Source organism: Chaetodon auriga, chromosome 7 (genome assembly GCF_051107435.1).
Source record: "Chaetodon auriga isolate fChaAug3 chromosome 7, fChaAug3.hap1, whole genome shotgun sequence".
Classification (NCBI taxonomy): Eukaryota; Metazoa; Chordata; class Actinopteri; order Chaetodontiformes; family Chaetodontidae; genus Chaetodon; species Chaetodon auriga.
Window position 1 is genome coordinate 8,559,314 of NC_135080.1, and position 27,024 is coordinate 8,586,337.

The 27,024-nt window shown below is 43.0% G+C and overlaps 1 protein-coding gene across 4 annotated transcripts in view; it reads right to left on the reverse strand.

Moving 5' to 3' along the window:
- The window catches only part of igsf9ba (immunoglobulin superfamily, member 9Ba), a 68,100-nt gene that overhangs the window by 21,847 nt on the left and 19,229 nt on the right, over positions 1–27,024 (reverse strand). For all 4 annotated transcript variants that reach the window (XR_013077403.1, XR_013077402.1, XM_076735397.1 and 1 more), the window contains exons 3-10: positions 20,312–20,458; positions 12,670–12,821; positions 8,836–8,953; positions 5,318–5,459; positions 3,606–3,751; positions 1,652–1,794; positions 280–420; positions 79–198 (exon numbers count right to left, since the gene is read on the reverse strand). Coding sequence is in view for 2 of the 4 variants with exons in the window: in XM_076735397.1 (XP_076591512.1) it covers positions 79–198; positions 280–420; positions 1,652–1,794; positions 3,606–3,751; positions 5,318–5,459; positions 8,836–8,953; positions 12,670–12,821; positions 20,312–20,458 (1,109 nt within the window). In the remaining 2 variants the exon portion in view is untranslated. The remainder of the gene's footprint in view (positions 1–78; positions 199–279; positions 421–1,651; positions 1,795–3,605; positions 3,752–5,317; positions 5,460–8,835; positions 8,954–12,669; positions 12,822–20,311; positions 20,459–27,024) is intronic.

Sequence of the window (27,024 nt, forward strand, 5' to 3'; positions counted from 1 at the left end):
CAGCGGTTAAGAAGTGCAAACAAATGAACATAACAAGTGCAGGAGATGATTTATTTGTTATGTGTTTGCCTGCTGCACCTTTCTCCAGGTGATGGTTGGTATATCAGGGTCTCCAGAAGCAGCACAGGGGATAACTAGCTCTCTCCCAGCCTCCTGACGGTACTCCCCCCCAGGCCTCACATTAAAGTAAGGGGGATCCTGCACAAACACGCAAACAGCAGACCATCATGGGCACATCAGTCTATGCTAAGACATGCAGAGACTGAAGCAATCATGTACCTTTAGCACCAAAGTGGCAGGGGGGGACATGCCCATGGTACCCAGGGCGTTGTAAGGCACACAGGTGTAGGTGCCCAGGGAGTCTTCTGTGGCCTCCGCCACCCGGATACTTCCGTCTGGCATCAAGCTCCAACCGGGGTACTACAAGACAAGGGGGGCATCTGAAATGCTTGATTTTCCTGAAATCTCAGGGTCCCATCTAAACGTTTTTGAACTGCACAAGAAAACAAAAATCCCAGAAATGCAACTGAAATCAGACGAAAGAGAAGTGAATTCTTCCGCCATGCAGACCAGAGCAGATAGAGGCTGTATGTCTGTGGAAAATGACTGCGTTCTTTACACAATTCGGGATGATGCTGAAGTGGCAAAAGTGTAACAGTAATAATTAATTTACTGCTGTTTTATCAAAGATCACTGGACAACTGATCAATAGCTCTGGATAAGCTCAGGACATTTTCAATTATCAGTGTGCTGTAACAAAACAATACCTGTCACACTGAAAGCAAAGCACAGCAGTGGAAAGAGTACGCAGATCATTTACTTAAGTAAAAGTACCAGTACTTTAATGCAAAAGTATTATCAGCAAAATGTACTTTAAGTGTTAAGTATCAAAAGTAAAAGTACTCGTTCTCCAGAAAAATATGCCACTATACACGACATCATGAGATATTGAGACTGGTGCAGTGATGTAAGCAGGGTTTTACTGTTGATGTGGTCCACCGGTGCCCAACCCAAGGGTTGGGCCCCAGCAAAGGGTCACAGGATAAATCTGAGGGGTCATGGGATGATTAATGGGGCAGGAAATTTCTGCTACACAAAATCGCATCGGTATATCTTTAATTTTTTGGTAATATATTAGATCATTTAACCTCTTTGGGCCCTACAACAGTTACTTAAATGAAACTCTGAGAAGTTTAAAGCAGAAATGAGGTCACCAGCCCAAAATCTTGTGAACATCTGGTCTACGCCCGGTTTAATAATACATTATGTTTTGATAAGTTAATTATGTTTTTCGGGGGGAAAATCTAATTCTGCTGTCAGATAAATGTGGTTGACTAGAAAGTAGAATATTTCCCACCTGAGATGTAATGGAGTGAATGAATGCAAATATAGTAAAACACAGTTGTAATAACGTAAAATATGTCTTCATAGGAATAATTGCTATACATTAATAAACATAAAAAATGTCTTTATATCTGCTTAGAACTACATTGTATTGTGATATAAACCATTTACTAAATGTCTGTCTACTGCTTGTAAATGTTAAATTGGGGAACTTTAAGCAAAGGGTGTAAATATCTCACCTACTTACATGTAAAAGCAGTAAATGCAGCGTAGCACAGAGAGAGGAGAGTAAACGGAGCAGACAAACCTTCTCCACTCTGAGAGGATAACCGTCTTTCTCCCACTTCACTGATGTCACAGGTGGGTTGGCGTCCACCGGGCAGCGGATGATGCCTGGCAGTTTCCGTGGGACGTAGATGACCGGGGGCATGTTGATCACTCGAGCAGGGTCTGGACGGAAAGGACAGATCGGTGTTAGTGATGCTGGCAACATAATCCAATCCAAACGTTTGGTTTAATCTAATATGTAAAGAACTTTCACAGCAGAAAACACCCAGGTGGTGTTTCAAAGACAGGGCATGTATCTATCAGGCGGGTCAGGGAAGTAAAACACTCCGAACTGGCCAGAAATCCTCAGTGTGACACATTTGTGTGTCACTTAAAGGACTAGAAGTAAAGGCATTTTTCAGCATTCCTAACTAAGGAAATCACTCGGTCTCGTCTCGGTCAAAAGCCCCCCAGAGGTGTCCTGACCTGTGAGGACATACCAGGAGGTGGCGTCCGGGCAGAAATATTCTGTGGGAGGACAGATGTTCCGGGAGCTCTCGACGACAATGAGCTTATTCAAAGATCGTTTGGACCGTAATTTTGGGGAGTGACTTTGAGCAGGATGCAGAGGAGAAGACATGATTTCCCCTCAGAAGCCAATGTCCTCACAACGCTGCACTTTTTCAGAAAAGACGGCTATGCAACACGGACAATTCGGTCAGAACCAAAATTATAAATCACACTTTGATCCCATTTTTACGCTGCTTGATGCACACGAGGAAGCTCTTAAATCTAGCTAATATACATATAAACACTGTACATGTAATATATAACTCTATTTTTATTATCTAGTGGGTTTTTACTCTCTATCTTATTTTACATTCGTTTTCATTCATCATGGCGTATTGTATTTGAAAGAGGAATCAGTGGAAGAGAAGATCAGGCTGCAGGCAGCTGGCGAGCTTTCTGCATCATGTCTGCGTGTGACGGTGCAGTTTCTGTGAGATGCATTATCACGGGCTGGAAAAGGATGTGGTGTGGATGGAGTCAAATGGCACGCGGTTTGAATTTACATATAGACTACATGTACTCTTTAAGCCAGGTGGGTGGACTGTCAATATTTCCTTAAAGTTTAAATGGTGTTTTTGTAAATATTCATATGAGTTCTTTTACATTTTGTCATCATATTTTTGCATTTCTACTTTTGGGGCTCTGACTGTGGAACAGCAGCGAGGAGTCGTCCTTCTCTTTGCTGAGAGTAAGTGGAGGACTTAATAAATTACTCTCAAGCTCTACTCTGAGTATTTTTAGTCCGAGGTTAACTTTCTGTACGATCCCTCAGAGTGACTCTGAGATGTCTGATAAATACAGGCTCAGAGTATGTTTTGCATGAAGCATCCAGGACACTGGTTTAATTATGGTCTGTTGTATTTGAGGCCAGCGATGAAGTCTGTGCCTGCAGGGCTGTGAATCCCCCAGCTCTCTCTCATACTGTAGCGCAGTAATCAATGACCAGCAGCAACTTGGGAGCAAATTAGCTCAACACACAAGGGCTGGCGATGAAACGTCAGATGGCCAGGAGTGGCGTTTCGCCCCCATCGGTCAGAGCTGATGAACAGGAAGGTCACCGTTTCATTTAGGCGGAGCCGGATTCAAAAGAGACCAGAAAAGATGGAGTCTGAGGACGAGCCCGTCTCCATCTTTGTGCACAGGAATGAGGCTGGGGTCGGAATAGACGATAACCGTGTCATTAAGATCCACTCAGGATGTGAAAATGGTCAAAGAGGCTCGGCGAGCTCCCTCTCTGCCACGTCTGACCTTGAAATTCAAGAAGGTTACTTTGCATTACAGCGGCAGAGCAGCAGCGCTGCCAAATAATACAGCAGCCTCCAACACAAGCAGCCTCCATACTGCTGCTGCTGTTCTTCTCGCACAGCTCGCTGTACCGTCTCCCCGCCCCTCCCCCTCCACTTTGTTGCCACGGTAACACTCACACTGAACAGTCAGGTAGGCCGATGCCGAGGGCGAGATACCGAGGCTGTTGCTCGGACTGCAGGTGTATTTCCCGGCATCCTCCGGCTTGACCCGGAAGATGATAAGGGTGCCGTCGATGAGAATGCGCACTCGGAGCTTCAGATCACTGCAAGAAGACACAGATGTTTTGTCACACACTCAGACACACCAGCAGGACAGGGCAGCCATCCATTTTTTTTCCCCCCTCTTGGGCTAAATTACATCAAGATGCCATAAGAGAGCAGCAGAGAGTCAAACAGCAGTTCAGCTCTCCGAGAGGGATCCAAAGAACGCAGAGCACAGAGCAAGAGATTCAAATAAATCTGCTAATTGCCATAATCGCCAAATGGTACAGCCTTCATGTTTTTCCCCTTGACACCATTTATAATTAAACACAGCCATGATGGAGAGGCTCTCCTTGCCCACACAGTGAAATAATTCAACATTTTAACATGAAACAGCATTGGAGCTCAAACTGAATATGCCTTTAAATAAAGTGGTTCCTAACACCAGACTTTATATGCTGAGACTAATGGCTTTATTAAAGGTTAGCAAATCACTTACTGAAGCCTTACTGATCAGCTGCAGGACATTAAGAAGAACGTTTGTCTCACACGACCACAAAATCCATTAATCAACAGCTTATTAAGCCTTTATTAATAAAATGTATAACTAACAAATAGAACTGTTGTTCCTATTAATGGCTCATATCTGATCTTTATTGACAATGGATGAGATAAAATAAGCTTTCTGTTTGCTTTTAGTCACTTGGGATCTTTTTTGATGCTTTGTCATGTAAAGTATCTATGATTATCTTAAGACTATAAGACTATATTGGTCGATGTGGGAAAATGAATATATTAGAGCAGCACAGAGAGTAAGAAGTAAGAAATTATAGAAAGCCACAAACCATATATACATTACTATACTTTAATCTATATAAGTGAACTCTAGAAGCAATGATGTGTCAGATGCATGTAATACGTGTATGGAAAGTAATCTAACACAGATCATCCTCTATTAAAATACAAATATAAAGTTACAACTATGTAATAACCTTTTTATGCAATTGCCTCCAGTAAATCTTACCTATCCTGCAAAAAGAACAAAAAAAAAAAAAAAATCAAGACTGACTCCATGAAATTAGACGGTGCACTTCAGGGCATTTCCTCAGACACTTGTTTTCACTGCGAGTCAAACTCCCATTCACTTGTTCTTCCTTCCCTCTTGTTCTGTCTGTCACTCTCTGGCTGTAAAACCCTCTCAGGCTCTAAAGACCTGCTCTGGGGAGCCCGCAGAGGTCCTGGCTACGCTTCAGATCATCACGGCATGAGAGGCATATGATGACACAAGGCATGAGTCATGTGATATTGTCATCAGAGCGCACTAACTCGCCTGGCACTGTCCAGACAGACCCCCGCCAGGCTCGCTCTTACTGCCTCCAGGGCCGCATTAGGACAGGGCACCGGCACACACACACATATACAGACAGACACACACACACTCAAAGAGACGCACAATGTCAGTCACATCACAAAAGCTTTGTGCAGCCTGCCTGGTGGCGGTTTAAATGACTGAGCCTCTAAGTAAAGGGCCTTTAAGTCTAAACCTCACCCAAGTGCTTAATTAAGATGTTTCCCTGTGGAGAGTCACTGCGGCTACAGTACAGAAGTGAACTTGATCATAACTTTACTTCTTGAAGTAGACGTTATCCTCTTCCCAGTACCAGGTGTAGGTCAGGTTGCCCGGATACGCCTCTGCTTGGCAGGTGAAGAGTGCATTCTGGGAAATGTTTACAGTGACGTTTTCTGGTGGAGAGACGATGTATGGAGGCCCTGAGAGAGACAGAAACACGTGTTTTACTTTGTTAGCAGTCTACTGTTTCTTACCTTTAAGGCTGCAATACTTGATTTTTGGGGGGAATAAGCTCTGAACACAAAGCTAACATGTTAGCATCTTTATGTTCATGTGATGAATCAGCAAACTTTAGACATCTAGCAGACACACAGCAGGATTAACTTTCATTCAGAGTCATGTTTCCGTCCACCTGATGAATCTAAGCCCAACATTCACTCTCCTTTTTGCTCTGGTTTTGGTCTCCACCAGCAAAATACATGGCTCCTTAACTGCTAAATGCTCTGCTGCGTTCACCAGCCAGTCGCTAACCGCGTCTGTCTGCTGCTGGGTGCTGGGTTGGAAGAGTACAGTGTGTTTTTAGAGCTATTTTCTATGAAAAGAGCATCTGACAGCGGAGAGGGTGAACCAAAACAGAAAAGAGCTGAAAGACACTGAGGAAGTGCAGAGTCAGGCATCATTACACATCATTCGTTTCATATAATAACTATAGTATAATAACTAATGGTGATAAAATACAAAAAACAATAAGCTGAGAACTTTCTGCTCACTTCAGTCTGGATACACACTTTGAGCAGAAGTTGTACCAACTCGACTTTTATCTGAGTGAAGTGGTCAACTTCTGCAACTGTCACTGTGAATATTACCACTCTGGATTTACCTCATGATTGCGCTGCTCTTTCATTTAAAATGCTTCAAAAATGTCAGAAAATGAGACTGAAATAACACCTTTTTTATCCTATTGATGACTACTAATCAGGAAACTGAACGACTATCACAGCTTGAACTACGCTGTATCGAATGGTTGAGAGGAGCATTGAAGGGATAAAAAGCATCATTAAGTCATAAAAACATCTCACACAGTCCCACTCTGCTTCCATTTTCGGGCTGCCGACATGTTTTTCAGGATCGGTGTGAGAAAGAGCACACACTATGTATTATTTACAATAAATCACCACAGTCTGATGTAACATACAGCGAGCAGGCAGCTACTGTAACCTTAATAGTAGTCAGTGTTGGAGCTTATGCATGCTTCACATTGTAACCTTTTCATCTTATTCTAGGTTTGTTCTTAACCCTCAATAAAACAGCAGAAGCCATGAAAGGTAAGCTGTCTTTTATGAGCGGGCCCAGATACAAGCCTCCTGGTTATTTTCCTCTCAGCGTGCACGGCTTTATGCATCAGGTGGGACTGCAGACGGCGCTGTGCGGGTGTCTCACATAACAATTAAAAACACATCACGGGAGTGGGAATCATGACTCCTCAGATATCTGCTTGTTATTGCTCTGAGTCCTAATCATACTCCGCATTTTAGTTCACAGCGATTTTCGTGCCAACAGTCAACCAAACCTGACTCCAGCGCAAACAATTTATTTCTGTGGTTTTCCCATTTCACCTGAGTGTAGGCTTCAGAAAGCGTTTCATACACTGAAAAGGTTTTTTGAGGTGAAAGGCACCACTGTTGAAGCCTCCATCACACATCCTGCTCACATTATTCTGATGTTTATATGACAGAGGTTAATAAGGTTATTACAGGGGCTGAGAGTCGAACCTCAACCTCACACACGGCAGGTGAGAACAATGTGAATAGGTGGACAAAATAACAGAAACATCTTAAAGCACAGTGTAGTCTAATCAAGCAGCCCGACAGTAAGAGCCACTTTCACTGGTTCCATTTTTCAGACTAATTTCATCCCTCGGGTGTGATGCAAAACTGAAGAAAGAGCCATGTTGCATCTATTTTGGGATTGTCCGAAGCTACATTAATTTTGGTCTAATGTTTTCAACATGTTATCTTGTGTGTATAAGCGTACAATCCTTCCCCTCTGCACAGGTTTCCTCAGGATGCTTGGGCTTCCTCTGACAGTCCAGTGACATGCAAGTGAACTGGCAAATCTACATCGCCCGTAGGTGTGAATGTGAGTGTGAATGGTTGTTTGTCACAATGTGTCAGTCCTGTGATTGACTGGCGACCTGTCCTGAGTGCACCCGCCTCTCGTCCAGTGTCAGCTGGGATTGGCTCCAGCGCCCCCCGTGACTCTCTGAAGGATAGGTGGTTATAGATAATGAAAGGATATTTAGATCGATGAATGGTCTCAGTCATGTTTCGAGACAGAACCGCAAACCTTTTCTCATGACTGTAACTTCATTCTCATAATGTCATGTTTAATATATTTTCCTTTCGTAATATTACGCCTTGTTTTCTCTTTCTTGTAAAATTCTGACAATATTAAAAGTTTTTCCTCAATAATTTGACTTTCATCTTTTTTCAGTACCCATTGTACTCTGTGGTACAATAAAGGCATTGTTCCCATTGATTTACAACACTGCCAACAATGGTATACATTACAGTACACTATATGGGAATATTAAGTGATAGCTGAAACTAGGATTGATCACATCACCGAAAACCTTGTCTCAACAAAAAAACGTCCCATTTTACTTGCAGGGCCCTTGTATCGTCTGCTTTAGGCTGTATACTGCGAATGCACAGGTAGTACTGTCCTGTGTTGCTTCTCATCTGCAAAGTAAGAAGTCCACAACTGAACTACCACTGCTGCAGTGTGTTGTGCTTGAGAGAACAGATGTTGTTGTATTAGCGGGTCCACTGGAGGCCTGCAGACTTAATGCAGTTGCATCACATGCACCACTGGTTAAACTATTCACTAGGTTACAACACAATGATTTTTTAATGTGTGTTTTCAGTGAGTGTGCACGTACATTTACTATACTGGGAACAAAGAGGAGAGTAATTGCCCTGCTCTGTTTGCACCAACAGAAGTCAGGCTTTAAAATAGACCGAACGCTGACTCTACCATAAAAGCAGGATGCTCAGTTTCATGTTAAATACACACTGTTAACTCCTCCCAGCCCTGCAGTATCAAGAGACTTAGAGAACTGGAGGCTGGCATCACAGCCATCTATCTGATCTGTGTCGAGCAGAGCGCCTAGTTAATGGACCGGAGACAGGCAGTGACGTTCTCACAGATAGATCCTGTTGTACACACATGGCTGTGCACAAGAGCACACACACACACACATGCACAGACAGAGGCCCCAGACTGAGATATTGACTGACTGATACAGACTCAGAAGGTGTGTTACATACATCAGCACACCAGAGAGTTGTATGGCTTTGCTTTTAAATGCTACTACAGTAAAGGCTTTCACGTATAAATAATGAAACTTTAGAGATGCAAATGCAACGTTTGGCTGCAGCTAAACGGTTGGAAATACGCTTTTTCATTTTAAAATCCGGTGCAAATGCATTTGTCAGCAACGTTTATTAATGAGCTCTTCCATGTAGGCGTCTTGCAGCTACAGTCTACAGTGTGTTTAATTCATGGATGCAGTACCTTGAACCAGCAGACGGGTAGTGTGGAGCACCTCTCCCTGGTCACTGTAGGCTCGGCATGTGTACGCCCCTCTGTCATCTCTAGTGATGCCAAGGATGGTTAGACTGCCATCATGTACCTGTGGTCACATGCAGGACAAACAGATAAACGTCCAACCGCTGACACAAAACACACTTAAAAAGTATCAAAAGTAAAAGTACTTCATGCAGAAAAATGGCCCCTGTGAGTGTCATCCTATTGTATATCACTCCATTAGTCTTCCAACTGTTTTGTCCAACCAACCAACAGAGCAAATTTATGAAGTTTCCTGTAATTTAGAAGGAGGAAAAGCAGCAAAATCTCATATTTAAGGAACTGAGTTGAGAATTTTTGCTTGAAAAATGACTTAAATCAAACATTCATCAAAATAGTTGCAGATACATTTTCTGCTGATCGACTAATTGATCAATCAGTGGAGTAAAAAGTACAATATTTCCCTCTGAAATGTAGTAGAGCAGAAGCGCCATAAAATAGTAAAAAGTACTTCAAATGTGTACTTAAGGACAGTGTTATAGTAAATGTATTTAGTTGCATTCCACCACTGATCACAGATATATAACACTCCCTCCACTGAAGTAAGTTTGTGGACACTTTAGATTCGAGTCAAGAGAAAGTACATCAAACACTTGAAAGCCATGAACGTCTCGTGCTTTAATTAACTCCACGTCTGCTTCCTGCATGTGGTAACCTTGGAAACGTCCAACTCTATGTCGCTGCATGTCCCCGTGTGCAGCGGCTGATGAGAACCAATAAGTGGTGAAGAAACACATTAACCAAACCTAATAGAAACACCCTCATAAATTATGCAACAGGTTGCGAGAGGCTCTGTCCATTCAAGTCACACACAGCTGTAGTCTGTCCATTCATGCAGCTGAGGGGGGAATCTGCTACGCCTGCAGAATTATTCCTATTCATCTGTCTTTCAAATGTTTTATAGGCAGGAGATGCGACGAGTGGATCAACCCGAGCAGCATTTCACTTCTGTCAGTCTGTTGGCAAACTGAACGTCATCGCTTGGATTGTCTATCACAGGATAACACTTCGTCCATCGCCGCTGTAACATACGTCATGTGTGTGCTGAGAGCTAGAAGTGTTAACTAAACATTGACGTGTTGCGAAGCATCAATTTTAATGCTTTGGAATCTGTTTGTATTGATTAAAAAAGTCGATTCAAATTCATTGGCATGTTTGAGGTGTTGCTCCTACTCAGCCACCTTCAGATACCAGTAACTTTTCGAGCTGTCATTCGAGGCCTTAAGATGAGCCTCTCATCCAGAAGTCATATGTCTTATGACTGTTGACTAGAGTTTATAAATGCAGACCTGTGAAAGTGAAACATAAAAGGCAGAAAGCAAAGTGAATTTTGGCCTCCAAGTGCTGCGTCAGCGCTCACAAGCTAGCAAGTAGACTAGCTTCCTCATTAGCCAACACAAATAAACAAGCAACCTTCACTTTCTCCAACAATGTGGCACCTTTCCATCAACTTTGCATGCAATCACACCTCCTTTAATATTCACCTCACGCTCTGTCTGAATCCTGGAATTTCATGCGCTGAATCTATCAAAATTAAATCACTGTTGGATCAAATCATTGCACTCCTACACCACAGGCAGCACATGCAGTCGTGATTGCAGCAAAACTTCCACGACGGCAAACTTAACAGGATCTGATTATATGTAATGGCCATCAGTCCGTTCCAATAGTTTCTGTGCCATAGCTGTACTCAATCCAAGGTGAGGGGGAGAAGATTAAAGGAGGAGGAGGAGGAGAAGGAAGTCGGCAGCAGATGAGGGGGGAAAGGGGGACACAAGAAAGAAGGAGCAGTAGATAAGGTGAGGCATGAGATGAAGGCAGAATCTCAATTCCTGTCACTCCGCTGACACATCCAGAGAGGCTGATGTTCACGGGAACAGCAGGAGGTTGCTGTTGTTTTCCTGCTTGCGTTTTCATGCCTGCGATTTGAGTGCACTTTGGGGAAGACCCTCATAATCCCGTCTAGGTTTCTGTCCTCTCCTGCACGACTGTTTTGTTCAGCATCTTTGTTTTATGGTTCTTTTTTTTTCCCTGCGCAAATAAATAAAGTAATAAAGTAAAGTAAAGAGAGGAGGAGGAGGAGGAGGAGGAGGAGGAGGAGGGGGAGGATTCCTCCTCCTCTCTAACCCTGTCTGACACATTCCTGCCTTTCTCCATGACGTCTCCATGGATCTGAGCATGTGGGTGAGCAAATACACCCTCACACACACACACGCACACACACATCTTCTCACTGCAAGCAGGATCTTTCCCAAGTTTGAAGTTTCTTGCTCAAATCTAAACTCAAAAACAGCCAAACGGATGAAGAAAGCTGCTAAATGAACTGCGCTTTTAGATTTTCCAGTATACTGTATAACAGGAAGTAGCGAAGTACGGCGTTTGGCTCTCACTAGCGATTCTCATTTTTAGTGTAACATTCATATTAGGGCTAATGTAATATTGATGCGGAAGAGGGGGATTAATAATGCATCAGAATGTTGTCTAATCATTTACGGAGGGAATGGTGTTATAAAGAGGCGACAGGAGGGAGAGATGCTGGAGCAAAAAGGGTAAAGTGAAAGAGAAAGGAGAGAGGAGAGGCCCCTGACAGACTGCAGTATCAGTGACACATGAGAAAGTGAAGGCGTGCAGGAAAAGCGAGGGGGCACCCACCTTTCAAAAAGTTCCAGAAACAATTACACGCAGCATAAAAGACGCCCTTCAGTGCCCCCGTACTTGTTATACATAATCAACAACCTGTTATGTTAAAAGCATTCCTGCAGTTTGTAACGAGCTGCTGTGATTTAATTTTCTGTTTACCTTGACCTCCCCCGTCTGCTTCAGATTCGTACTTTTGCGAGACTGACTCCTGGCAGTCACCGCAGTACAGATGTTGCATTCGAGGGCCCTCTCCAGCCTCACATGTAGGTGGAGAGAGCACTTGTGCGATGGTTTAGCGAGAGCAAGAGAGCAAGAGTCTCTCCACTTGAGAAAGAGTGACATTTGCCCCTTTCTGCTCAAGATCGCGTGGCTGCGACGCATCATCGTCTGCTGAAGCGTTTGGCGTTTGTGAGTCATCCGTAATGGAGCGGTGTGTTAAATGTCTTTGATTCTGTGCAACTAGCACCACAAACCTGATGTTTATTGTCGACGGTTTATGTAGCTGAGACGTTTCGCTGCTATCAAACCGCGCCGAGGCTGTGCCAGAAATAATCTTGCCATGACATCAGACTGTCTACTTTTGGGAGTTGATCCACGGGAATAAAAATCATGCATAAACAGACAACAAAGACGGATGTGAGCTGCGCTGCCAGTAGCTGTTTTTAAAATTGCTGAAGTGATTCAAGGTGGAGTTTGTTTGTTTTGTTTTTACTGAGAAGCAGGAAGAGCCTGGCTGACAGTCTAGCTGCTGCGAACGCTGACTGTCACTATTAATCAGTCAAATCAAGTTTTGTTGTCAACTAAAAACCCTAATTCAATAGGTTTTAATGCATAAGAACACTATAATTAAGAATGTGCTCTTCCCGGTGCCTCAGCAACACAAACAGCACGGACTGAAGCTTGTACTGAGCCCTCAACAGAGGTTTTAGCACCAAAAAAAATGTGTTTTTTTGCAGCATAACAACAGAGCAAACTGATATTAGCCTCAGTGAGAAACAGACCATAGCATACTTCCAGTACAGATGGACTCAGTGGATGACACCATCTGTGCACAAGCCCTGCTTCTATATTTGTACACAATCATAAATCTGAATTATGCCCATTATTCATGGCCATTCTTACCGAGTATTTTGCGTTGGTTGCGAGCTCCTCCCCCTCCCTCAGCCAGCTGATCATTGGTTTTGGATTTCCCTGGGCAGAGCAGCTAAGCAGAGTGCTTCCCCCTTCCTTCGCCTCCACATATTGCGGCGGCGTCGCTGTAAATGAAGGTGGGGCTGTGGAGAAAGTGAGAACAGAAATCCTTAAAACACTTTGAACCTTTACATTAAAACAGGGATAATTCAGCTGCACCTGGTGCTGTCTTTGCTTGGAGATAATGTTTCTGTTTTCATACACAGAAGTAATAACACTCCCATTAGCCTAAGCTGTACTTTGTGTTTTGCACTCATCAGCAAACGTCAAGTAAGATGCTGAACTTTACGCCCGCTAACTGCAGCATGTTAGCATTGTCAGTGTGAGCATGTTAGCATGCATTAGTGCTTTACAGCTAGGAAATCACACAGAAAAGACAGAATAGGCATAACAAAAAACTAATGAAAAATAAGACTCACTTGATAATGATTGTAAAAAAGTACGATAGAATACGGATGGAAACAAAGACAATGCATAATACGAGTTAGAAAATAAAAACACAGACACAGAATGTATAAAATCAAGTACAATACAACAATTTAAAAGAAGCACGAGACAAAGCACAAAAGTTTCAGGCCTGTATCTGGAAGTCATAGCTAGCTAAAGGCTAAAGTAAACAGGTAAGGTTTTAGTTTTCAGGTAAAAATGTTTAGTGAGCTGGCTTCCCTGAAAGCTAGAGGTAGTGTGTACGGAGAGCAGATGATAAGAACTGGACTCCAAAATGGCATCCATTGGCATAAAAAATGCACATAAAAAACAGCTTCTATAGGCTCCGGGAAAGTTTTAAAAATGTAAAATTACAGACTGGTGGTATACAAGGAAAACACTTTTTGTGCAACAGGATTTTTTGTTGTAGTCGTACCGTCGTTGGCCAGTGAGACAAACTGGCAGCAAGGCTGACTGGCAGTATTCAGCTGTTAACACATCCACGATTGTGGCCCATTCCCCGTACTCATGGAACAATTGTGCATTTGAGGGGTGAGGGATGATGGCTTCTCAGGAAAACTGGAAGAAGAACAGTCCTGGAGAGAAGCTGCTCTGCTAACAGGTGATGCCACAGTGTTGGGAAACAGCTAGACACCAGAAAACCTAAAGACACCACTTAGCAACATGGCTGCATTTTCACCTGATGTTTCTGAGCTTCACTAACAGCCACAGGGGAGCTTTTCACCACCTACTGGAGGCCGATAAACTGTGGTTCCCTCAGCCAGCTGCTCTCAGTGTTTCAACATAATATTTTGATTATAAATAGTGGCAGTGTGTTTAGTTAAAGAGAAAAAAGGCACCGCTATACAAGTGGGTCACTGCTTGCCGCTGGGAGTGCTGCCATGCTTCAGACTGCACACAAGCACCTGGCATGGAGTAAACAAATCGCCCAATTAGCACATTTAGACATCTGCCTGTCCATACACTGCCCTCTCACTCTCAAACACTGCTTACTGTATATGACACAGCAGATTAACGGAGACTTTAATCAAATGCATGACTGCTTTATGCATCTCTTGCTCATGTGGTTGACGGGTCAACAGCTGCATTAAACGCATCATGACGCGTCACTTTAGCTATCAAGGGGAAACCTTGAGCAGTTGCTTCACTGTGAGTTTGTGCTTTTAACTTCATACATAGTGCATTGATTCTCATTGATTTGATTATCCTACTAATCCTAATTACTCCATTAGGCGCTTTGGTTGAATGCAAATCCAAGTACATTTACTACTTGTAGAGATACTTGTACTTTACTTGATTGTTTCCATTTTCTGCTGCTTTATACAAGCAAAATGTTGTACTTCTGACAGCTTTTGTTACCAATTACACTTCAGTTTAAAGGAATTTGGTTGCCAAGTTGTTAAAGGAAAAATGGTGACCCTTCATGTTTTATCAAAGGATCTGAAAATCCAAGAACCAAACTGTCGCCTGCGGCCGTTTTCCAGAGTATTTTGCCACAAAACGCTGTTCCACCCATTTATCCTGGGGACACGGTGAGTACAAGACAACATGTCAGTCAACCGGTCAGTTTATTTTTCTTGTGTTTTATCTGTTGACTGTGTCAAAACAAACCTGCAGTGGGCTAGTTAATTAACAGAAATTAAACATAACGACCATAACGACCCTTCAGATGACACTTTGGAGAGGCCCGACTCTCAGGTTAGAAACCACCGGACTAAACCAATAAGTGCATATAAAGTAGTTAAAACTAACTCCACCTCAACCAGCTACAACAGTGAAATGTTGCTTACACATTGATGCATCAGTGTTATTAATGTAATCAAACACTTGGGCTGACTTCTCTGCAGAATAGAGTATTGGCACTGTTATTAATTCTAATCCTAATTCAGATTCTTCTCTAGGGATTTAGCATCAGTTGACAGGAAATAGGTGGGACACATGGCGGTGACAGCAGGTACATTGGTCAACCTGGGAGTTGTTTCACGCCATCAGGTACAGCTCGTCACGGAGGAAGTGTCACCGTGGCTGGGAAACCGGGGAGTTGCTCTACAAAAAAAGTACGCTGAGCATCACTTTCTCGTCCTACTTACTGCAGCTCTTCATCAATTATATACATTAAAAGATGCTTGAAGATCCTGCACTCCCACTGTTCTTCTGTGCAGACCACACAGCTCGTCGGCAGATGGCCTGGATGCTCAGATGCGGGGTTCGGCCTGTTCTTTGAAGGCTCACATCCGCTGTTATTTGCTCACTAACTCGAGAGTGCGTCTGCATCATTTTATTCCCTCGCTTGGTCTTTCTTCTCTTGTCTCTGCTCCTCAGAGAATACGGCTAAACAGAGTACACATTTTTCATTGATTTCACATCATGAGCCTCAAATGTGTAACGTGTGTTTGAGTGTACGCTGTTACAGAGAGAAGAAAGAGGTGCTGAGGGAGACTCGGGGTGCCTCTGGATCTGGATTATAATATATTGTAATTAAGAAAAGACAAATAGGGACTCGCTTCCTCACTGACACGCTCACATGCTACCTTTCTGCTCGCAATATGGCTGCTGTCACGGTGTCACATTAAGCAGTCACAGAGTCATAAATTCTCTTCAGACATGGAGGACTACACATTGGACGTCGACCAATCATAATTTGTGAACTAACTTCACTGTTCCACTGACAACGGCAACAGCGGATGTTTAAGTGTGTTCATTTTCACTTGGCGTTGAGGGTGGGCTGGTTTTAATTACCTTTAATTACACTCAACGGCGGTCTTTAGCTGATGTGCACCGTCCATATTTGTTTTGTTTTCAAGTACTTCTGTATCATAAAAGCCAAGTCGGATATGTAGCTTTCAAAGAAATCGCAATTTACAAGTCAGAGACTCAATTTGCTGCTGCTACTTTAGAGAGATCCACCACCTATTACTATATTATTGAGTGAACAAGTGAACAAGAAAGTGATTTTGGACACAGCTACAGTTTGCACAGGATGATGTTGCACTAACAGGTGTGCTTAAAAAGTTAACACCCACTGAAAATCGTTTTGCTGAAGTGAGTGACTTTAACTTCTCATCCCACTGCAGTGATGTAGAAGTGTACTCCAAGGTGTGTCAGTACACTGTGATGTCACTGCTGGGTGTGGCTACAGGTGCAACAAGGCAGGCAACAGCAACGCAACGCATGCCACGACTGTGGGGTTGGACCAGTATTGGTCTGATAATCTGATCCCAGCGTTATTCTGACCCTGTGTCCAGACCGCAGCCGTCACGTCAGTGTTCAGGCCACACTGAAGCGTCTGTCTACAGCAGTTAATCTTGTTTGCAGCATGCAGTTTTCCTTTTATACAGTATGTGTGACTATTCCTGATCTATTTTTCTGTCAACACAGACGATTGGCTTCTAAGTCATTCACAATTTTACACTGAACCTGAAAAAATAAGCTTGTGTCTATAACCAAAATACGATGAGTGAAACGGATTCTCGGCTCTGATTCGAGCATAAGTCAAGCTGCAGTGTCGGCAGGATTTGGTTTGCAGTCCTCAAGTTTTATGAGATGTTACAGTCACATTTATTCAGTGCCTTTTTATTGGACCTCATGTTTATTCTTGAAAAAATAGACTTAAATAAACACTGCAGGCTGCGGTCACGCCCGTGAGACGCAGCTGAGACGCCAGCCGATGCAGACAGCTGCACAGATTAAAATGAGAGTGAATCTGTTGTGTGAGATGTGCGAGTAAAAAGGCCGTCTGACACACTTGTGGTCTAGACACAGGGTAATGCAGACAAATGCATCTTTCTCTTCCTTTTTGGAAACACAGGCTTTAGGAGTTTGGTCCAAATAGGCCACACACGAGTCCCTATTGGACTGACATTTGGACCCCTGTAAGCAATTTGGGGAGAAATGCAAAGAACAAAAATGTCTATTTATTATCTAAATTTACATCCCACATGGGCCTGACGATGATCGTTCACATGGGCTCCACTTGAGGCCACAGAGGGCCTGTTAGTGACTGACAAGGGCAGACACACACGGGGAATATATGGAGCTGGTGGACAAATGAGCTGGCATTTGGGCCCCGGTTGGGTCAACCAAATGGGTCCTGAATGCCAGCCCATCAGTAACCCAGTGACACGGTGGCAGCGCTTGCGTTTTGTGATTCAGTGTAGAGGTTTAACTTAAAAACCATGTGAAAACGCTGGTGTATTTTTGATCTCTGAAAAGCTGATGCTTGAAAAGTAGAAGGGAAGGACAGGAGAGACTAGAGAGGAGAGGATGAGACAGCGGGGGGGAGGGCAGAGAGAGAGAGAGAGAGAGAGAGAGAGAGAGAGAGAGAGAGAGAGAGAGAGAGAGAGAGAGAGAGAGTGGCCTTAGTGTCTTTTTCGGGCACAAGGCCTTGCCATCTGACACCTGCCACTGAGTGGGCACGAATTCTCTGTCCGCTTGGCAGGAAGTTAAGGCCAGCAAACAGGAACTGAAAGGAGGAGTGTATGTAAATACCAACAGCCAAAGGAAATGGGTGCCCTTAGTGTCTGTGTGGAGGCCAGACGAAAATGGCACCTGCTTCCCTCACAGACACCCATTTAGAGGACAACAGTGGCATAAAGTCTTCATATGAATTCCCTTTTCGGATATCTGGGCTCTGGAACAAATGCTGCTTTTGGTATTTCCATGAATGCCTGTCTTTAAATGCAAATAACGGCATCAGAAAAACAAAATACTTGCGCCAGTTAAACACATCCACCCACACCCAACACATACGCCGGCTTACGGCTTCTCTATAGCCAGACGCATTACATGCATGAGGTCATGTAAAATGCCATCACTTAATATGCCAAATACATATGACATTCAGGGGTATTATTAGTTCTGCTAGAGCCCAAAGAGCTCAGTTTCTGTTGAAAGGCCTGACAGGAGTGGAGAGCAGCAGAAGAGGCAGGGAGGGAGCAGTTGAAGTTAAGAGTGAATACTGATGAGGCAAGCCACAGAGATGCAGTATGCCTACACAACAAAACATTGACACACACACACACACACACGCACGCCCACAGACGTTTCCACAAACTCCAAACATCACGAGGAGTGCGCAGGTGACAGCGGAGTACAACCTATTCACTCTTCAACTTACAACTTCACCCGGCAGACGGAGATCTCATTTAGCCGCATGCAAACACACACAATGAGACGCTCTCATGTCAATGTTGATGTAACGCGCTGCACACGGAGCACAGTGCAGAAAGTCATTTGCAGCGCGCGGTGAACAAACACACCCACGACACACCAGCGCACACAAAAGAAAACATTATGTTGTGCATTGATAATAAGCATTTATACAGATCAGCATTTTTCATTCCAAAGTGATTACGCCGTGCAGTGGACTTTATAAATGGCTCTTTACACAGTATTTCGCGTACAGCTCGTTGTAATCATTATTCAAACACAAGAACTGCACCCATTGTAAAGCGTATGCATGATGAAATCGAATATGCATGAGTTTCACACAGCACTCATAAGCGCCAAAAATATACATGTGAATGAGGCTGACAGTACTTCAGTAAGTCTCTCTCTAACAACACTGAGGATTACGGCTTTCTCAAGTTCGAGACCTGTGAAGCTTTAACACAAGAAAATCACCACTTTTGGCCTGAACTATTCTCTTCAAACGCCCGTTTAGGAAATATTCAGCCGCTAACGGTGACAGGAAAGCTAAGAAATGCAGGGAACGCAGTGAGGCGACGTGGTTTTTCTGCATTTACTTTACTGCCTCTTTGCTGCATCGTGAGCCTGCAGACAGCGAGGATTTACTGAGTTACAGCCACTGCGAAACATGCGAAGCAGCTTAATATAACATCTGTCTAAAAAGCATTCCTCACATGAAACAGATACAGGGCTTCAAAAAAGCCTAAAACACGACGACATCATTGTCTCTGTACTCTCTGGTGAAGACACACTTCACATAGGATTCTCTGAGCCACTGGGGCATTCCTGGGAAATGCAAAGGTGCAGATTTTTTTTCCGCCCGGTCATCAGTTTGATAGCTCTCAGACTATCACAGACGATCCCTGCCGGAACCGCCTTAAACAGGCCACAATCAATTCTCTTCTAAACAGCCTCTCATCCCTTTTTACCCAAGGCCTTTTGAAAAGCAGCTGCAGGAATGATCTAAAACAGTGTCTAACAGCCACTCGTTCGATTGTGCCGGCTAAAAAACATGAAAAGCGTAAACTGTGGCCAACATACAGCACAAGTAGACCAGGAACAATTTACAGAGCAGGACCGGTGTGACTGAGGGTTGTTTCTAGGGCGGCAAGTTATGATTGATTGATTTATTTTTCTTTATTTTCTTTCGCCCCTAAAAGAAGAAAGAACACTGTGATCAGACAAAGACAAAAGGAGTGCATCAAAGTCCAGCATGTAGAAGAGCTGCACACTAAAATCAATCAAAATGCCCTTTTAAATCTATTCTTTCAGTTTCTATGTTCAGCACAGGGGAGAGTCATCTTAAACATTTGTAAATTGAAATACATAATATAGAAATTGTCAGGAAATAGTGAAAATGCCTGTCATCTTTCCCAGTGGTGTCTTCAAATGTCACCTGACACTAAGACCCACAGACATTCAATTTAAAACGATTTAGAAAATTAAAATAAGCAGCAAACTCTCACATACGAGAAGCTGGAAGCGCTGACTGAAAACGATTCATCCATCACCAAAACAGTCGACAATGACTTTTCTGTCAGCCAACTGATCGATCGGTCGACTAATCAGCTTCATCGTTCGACATAAAACCTTCAAGACATCGTACTGTTAACAGAGCTAAACTAAGGATCAGAACTAGATGTTAAAATGTATAGATGTTTATGATTATAGACCTGATTCAAACAAAATCACTGCAGCTGCTCAAAAATACAAAAAAAAGTAAATAAAACATTTCATCTCCACACAGATAAGCTGCTGCTGCTTGTACGTTTGACCTTGAGAGGATTGAGGCGGGCCGTCTAATATGCCCTTAAGATAACACTACTTTATTCCACATGGAGCTGTATGGTGCACGTTTGCCGTTATTCCTCCCAGATACACACCCACTAGCACATATGTTCCCAGGTCAGAGAGCAGGCACCGCGGGCGGGTGACTCACCATTGACTGTGAGGTGCACCCAGCTGCCGTTGTGGAAGGTGTCGTACTGTTGCTCCAGCATCAGGACCCTGCACTCATACCAGCCCTGGTCCTCGGAGCGCACTGGGTCAATCTGTAGGGATGCCTTCCCGTGCAGAGAGGCTCTACCTGGAGACAGAAAACACCAGAGTTAAGCACCGTGCATGCAGCTTCTCCACTGAAACTCACACCTGAAGGTGTGTGGAAGGTGTTCGCTGGTCACCACAAAGAGTCATCATGGCAGTCAAGTACTTTACTTCAACATTTTCCTCTTAAAGCATGAAACAGATTTCCTTTTGCATTTTAAAAGTCCTGGTGCAATACTCTTCAGAGGCCAATAGATTAAAAATAATGCTTTTGTTTGTCTTTTAAAGGGATTATAAAGACAAATAAAATCTATTCTTTCACTCAGTACTGCATGTTATTAGGATTAAGTGCAACATTATACAAATCTTTCTCTGCCAGGACTCCATAAACTACTAGCTGTTAAAATAAGCACAAGCCTCTTTGGATGCACAAAGACCAGGTCGGGTGTGACGGACAAATTCATTCTTTAGCTCTTTTTTCGTTTTAACCTGCTTATTCCTATTCGGGGAGTGCGGCAGTCTGGAGCCTTTCCAAGCACTGGATGGAAGGCAGGAAAACACCCTGGACAGGTTGCCAGTCTCTCACCGAGTTAACAGAGACAGACAATCCCTAACGCTTACTGTACAGTCATACCTACGGGCAATTTAGAGCCTTCAATCAGGCGGACGTCCAAGTCTTTGGACTGTTGGAGGAAACACAAACGGATATAAAGAGCATGCCGACACTAGATACCCAAACTCAAATGATTACTGCCAAAAGATTTTGGTTTGTACACTTAAAAAAACTGCTTTGACATTTTGGGAAATGTACTTATCTGCTTTTTTTGGCCAAAAGTTAGATGAGAAGTTTGATACTGCTCTTACACCTGTGCAGTAAATATGAAGCTCAGGCCAGGAGATTGTTAGCTTGGCATAATGCTGGAAAAGCTAGCTTGGCTCGGTCCAAAGATGCAAAATTGACCTACCAACAACTTCAAAGCTCAAGAAATAACACAACATGTCTTGTTAGTTTAATCTGTGCAAAAACATGAGTATAAAAACCACAAGTTTTGATTGTACAGGGGTTTGTGAAGGGATATTTCTTGACTCAGTGCTTCTGTAATGAGATACAACACGCTAACTAGTTGAATTTGTTACCTTTGGACAGAGCCAGGCTAGCTTGTTTCCCCCAGCTTCACATCTTTATGCTAAGCTAACTAACATTAAGCGAACGTCTCCTCTGTGGCTTCACATTGATCTTCTCTTCTAACTCTGCAAGAAAGCAGATATTCCTCAAGATGTCAAACTCCTCCTTTAAGCATAAATTAACAACCATCTGGCTTGAAGACAAACCAGCTACCTTGAAGTATTGGGATTTATGCATAAAGGTACCCAGGAGCCATACCTTCAGCTGGATTTAAATAAAGTATTCAGCATCACTGTGGAAAAAGACCATCCTTCCACCTCACAGAAATCATCTATTTCTTATGAAACTCCTCCATCCGCACTCCTTTTTTTTTTTTTCTTCTTCAAGGCTGAGGATAAATTGGAATTCTAAAAGGAGGAAAATCGCAAGGGATGAGAGAAGTTCAGGGAAGCAGGCATGGTGAAATCTTGGGCTGCTAAGCTGTCTGTCTTCAAGCCTCCAGCCCGCTGCTCACATGGCTGCCTCTGACAGCCCGACAGACTAAAACATTCGCCTCTGCTCTGTCTGACGAGTGTTCTCAGATGGAGCATTTTTACAAACTTTGATGTGTAGATGTACTATGAGCGCTGTTTCCTGTTCCTTCAGACTGAGTGTCAGGCAAATATATTGAAGTTGAGGGTGGGCTGAATTGCTCTACCAGCACTGCATATAAAAGCAATAGACAGATACCCCAACCCTGTGATTGCTGCCATAGATGGGGTAAGAAGCTGATTTTTTTTTTTGTTTGTTTGTTTTCAGCAGAAAATCAATACAGCAAAGAGGAGAAGAGAAGAGCGGGGACTGCAGTCTTGCAGTAAAAGAGAAGCCTGTCTTTAAAAAAAAAAAAGAAAAAAAAGTCAGGTCTATTTTTGTCTGGGCATTGAAGTGCTGAGTGGGGTGGGTGATGGCGTGAAGGGTAGGGATCAACCTCAGCTCCCATTTGTCAAAGAGTGAGAGGGTGCTGCTGTAAACAGAGTTAACAGCACTGTATCCACGTCAGGACCGGCCTCCCGGGCATACACCACTTACACAGCACAGGGCTCTGTCTGCTGTGGAAACAGAAGAGCAAACACCTCGTTCAGATCACAGCGCAAGCTTTGTCAGACAGGAGCGCTTTGAGGAGGAAACACTAAGGATCCAAAGTGACAAAGTTGGCAGACACAATGAGGTCCCGAAGTCCCAGAGAGCAGCAATTAAAGGAGGGGAGTAATACAGTAATACTGGATGTGTAACCTTTGATTAAATTAGCACCATCACAAATATAGTTAACTATGAAGATTTAAGTTACCTGAAAGTCATGTAATCTTATATTTCATCTTGTGGTCGTGGAGTGTTCCACCCTATCATACCTTTGTTTCAGCAGAAATTTCAGCTTGGTATATCTACTCGTTACATCAATTTAAATGTCCCACAATATACACTCAGGACTGCACTTCATAGTGGGCAGTAAACCAGTTTAAGACGCTTATGAATCATCATTATTTTGCCTCATTACTTTAAGGTGAGGTGCAATTTTTAGATCCATGAATATGACACACTGCATTGTGGCTAGTTAGCAGGAAATAGTGAACATGCCATGAACTTTTTTACTGTTCCACTGTGCAAATTTGAGCGCACTACTGTTTTAAGAGCGTACATTTCACAGTCAGACTCAAAATTAAAACTAAGAGGACTGGTTTGAGCGTTTGAGTCTGAGATTTTGGGAGAGTTTGAGTATGGTACGGTTTCTCCCTCTTGATGCAAAGAACGACAGAAGTGTCAATAAACCTGTGGCAGAACGGCTGCAAATTCAGCCGTCGTCGCTGACAGAGACACTGAAATGAACATCAACCCTACACAACCTAGTCAGCTAATTTAAAAGAGGCTATACACCGTTTGTATCTGGTTTCAGTGAATAAACCACTCCTAACATGTAATTAGCTAATTCAGGCTATTTAAATAGTGTGACGACAATGCTAGCAGTCGGAGAAACCATCAAGAGTGTGAATTCACTCTCATCACACTGCATGAATTCAGTAATATATGAATATAGTTAGTAATAGTTCCTGTTTTTGCTGCTTTCATATCATGTCAGCAAAAGAGGAAGAAACAGAAAACCTCCCATCAGTCTGACTGGAGAGCGTCCATCTATTTTATTGTGTTACATATTTTTAGCTGTTCGTTAATGATGCTAAGTATCTTTTCAATTTGTTAAATCATGTGATTAGTGTTAGCATTGGATTTTGTTTGGATAGTGATGGATTGATGGAGGTTTTGCAGCCATTGTTCTGCTGGTTTGTTGTTATTTTTGCCTTGTAAGAGACGCTGCAGCTGTCAGGATTTTCCATTATCTCTGACTCGAAATTACAACTGGTAGGCTGACTGTTTTTATGCCACTTACAGTCCATGTGGCATTTCCCTCCCATGACATGTTAAGAAGTTTACCATGAAAAACGTCTTCTGCAAACAGGAGTTCCATGCTAACTTCATGCTAACCACTAGCTACCTGCTAACCTGCTACTTTGCTAGAAGACACAAGTCAAAAGACAAATCCACAAAAAGGCCTGGTTTAATACTTTAAACTCTGTGTCCACATACTCATTAACTCCCTCGGTCTTTCAATAGTGAGAAAAAAACATAACATTTTCATCAATATCCTGCAGCCTCCTGAGAGGTTGATACTGTTTTACATATACTGTACATCCATATTATTCTTGTGCAAGCTGCAGCTAAAGCTGGTGCTAAGAGAGATATGATTTAATTTTTCCAACAGCTTATCCCAAAGCGGGACGATCTGACACTAAAATTTCACAAGCTGCACATCTGAATTATTGATTGCGTCATTGCTTGAGTGGGCACAAAAGTAGATGTTTTTAAATGTTGTAATTTCCATATAGCTGCAGGACAAACTGGCAAAATGATCCAGGATAGATTTTAGTCTGCAAGGAGATTGCGGTGAATTAGAAAGGGAAAACACACAGCTCTAATGAGGAAATCTTGAATTAAATATTAAAATGAATATACTGTAGGTCTGCTAACAATTAGAGAGACTGGAAAGTGAACAATGGTAACACACTGACCTAGGCAAAATGATTGACCCAGAGATGGATTTGCTGAAATCTGCATTCTGCAATACTCTGCACGGTGAAAATATCTGGATTTGCCCATGCTGTAAGTACAGTATTCATGGATTATCTACTCTGTTTTGGTAGCAGCTGTGTGATGGAATACTGTCACATGTTGTCTATTCACCAATTTCATTCATATTGAGAGATAACAATTCATGGAAACAACCCAAATGAGCTCAGAGACTGCATGGCCCCAAAGAGCATCTCATAAACTACAGTCCAGTGTCATTATCACACTGTCACCATGCACATGCAATCCCCAGAACAAACTTTAATCTATGTAATGAGACTGGCCATATTCATGCTGCATCTGTTCGCTGGTAATTCCTCAACAGTGGACTTGACGCCACATGGCAGAGGCCCACTAGAGCCGGAGTGAGCACAGTGGAGTGTGATGCTGTTTGAAAGGCGCTGTTCGTTCATAGCCTGCTGCTAGTCGGGAGGTTACAGTAAACAATGAAACGCTCCAGCAGCATCTACAGTAGCCACCACGAAGACAAAAAGCAGGGTTTCCCAGACGGCGAGTTACTGCCATTAGCCTTCTTTGCAGTGATGACCCTGCTTGAACAGCCCACAGGGAGGAATTTCAATGAATTCAATATTATTTACACCATTTTCACTCCCTTCATATCAATAAAGAAAGAAAAATCTGTTATTTCCACATTTAGGACACTGACACTAGGGAGAAGAATCCTTACTGGCTGTGCTTTGCCTTTAATTCACAGCATATTACCAGGTCAGGCAGGGGTTTTGTACTTGGTAAAGAGGTGGGAACGGGAAGGGATAATTGTGACCCCGTTCTGACGGCTCACCATCTTGTCACACACACTGAAGCAACATCAGAAGAACCAATTTCCTGCTGCAAGTACTGTGTGTGAAGGCAGCGGCAAACACACTGTCTAAGGCAGGAGGGAGGGAGAGTTTGAAGGTTGTGTGACGCCGCAAAGAATGTGAAGAAAAACACATATTTAGTGTTATCGTGTATAGAGAGTTATGCTAATTTTAAAGCTGCTATAATCAATATTTTCATATTAACAATAGATCAAATGTGAAATGGTCCACTCATTTTGAAGAATTATCACCCAACTCTGCAGTAGACTTGTGCTCTGCGGTGCTTTGTAGCAGCTTGGTGTTTTGGTTTCACGGCCCACATCATTACTGTTTTGGTTCAGTCTAACTGCTCTCATCACCTACTATACAAGACCTGGCCCATCACCAAACAACAGAGAAACAAAGTTCGCAACAAGCTGATGAACATAGTGCAGCATTTAGCAGCTAAAGAGTCACATTTTAACCTCAGGAGTTGGTGGAGTCCAAAAACAGAGCGTAGATAGAGAGTAAATATTCACCAGGCGTCCAAACTAACAGTTTGAAGTCTCATAAAGCCTCCATATCTGCAGGCTGTGTAAATTAACAATTTCAACTTAAGAAGACATACTGTCACACACTCAGCTGCCAGTATATCAGGCACACCTGGCTAAAACTAACAGTGCTGCAATGAATTGGACCATCAGCATACTACTAATACTGTAATACTTAAAATACTTAATACTGTAAATCCTGAAAGTCATTTTTCAGCTTAATGCCATTAATTTGTTGGTTATAGCTGCATAACTTTTCAAGATTTATTTTCATCAGAGTCCCTTCATTCTACACGTACAGCATGTGGGTTTTCTGACCATACTGTGCTGCACATGCTCTGTGCTGCATTGTCACCAGAGTGCAGGAAAGAATGCATGTACAATGCAGTCATAAATTGCTGAGACACAGTAATTTCCCTCTATATGCACTCAGAGGCAGCAGATGCCCTGCACCACCCCCGAACACCACGTCAGAACAGAAAGAAGTGCAGTTCAAGAACCAGAACAGTTCGCAAAGGCAGCCAAGTCTTTCTCTTAGTACTTAAAAGCCTCAGTGTACCGTACCGTGCCTTCTACCTAAAGCCCAAACAGCTGAAGTACTATTCTGAGAGAAAACACACTGGATCATGCTGAAATTGCAGGTCAATCTTCTAAATGAAATAGGATTGGGAGGTACACGTACACAGCAATATAGCTCTGCTCTCAGCCAGAAGCTCATAATTAGGTCTGCAGCTACATAGGGAAATCTATACACTGTACAATCAGAGAAATGTTTACAGAATGATTACTGTTATGCAACACCCTGAAAGCTAAAATATGTACTGACTCGCCACGGTTTGAGACGCATATCACACTCTGCTCGAGGGGAAATACTGACCAGATTACACGTCTGGTTGACAACACCAGCGTCATGTAACTTTATCAAATAATGTGTGGTCATCATCTATACTGAGGAAACGTTCAATGCAAAGTTATA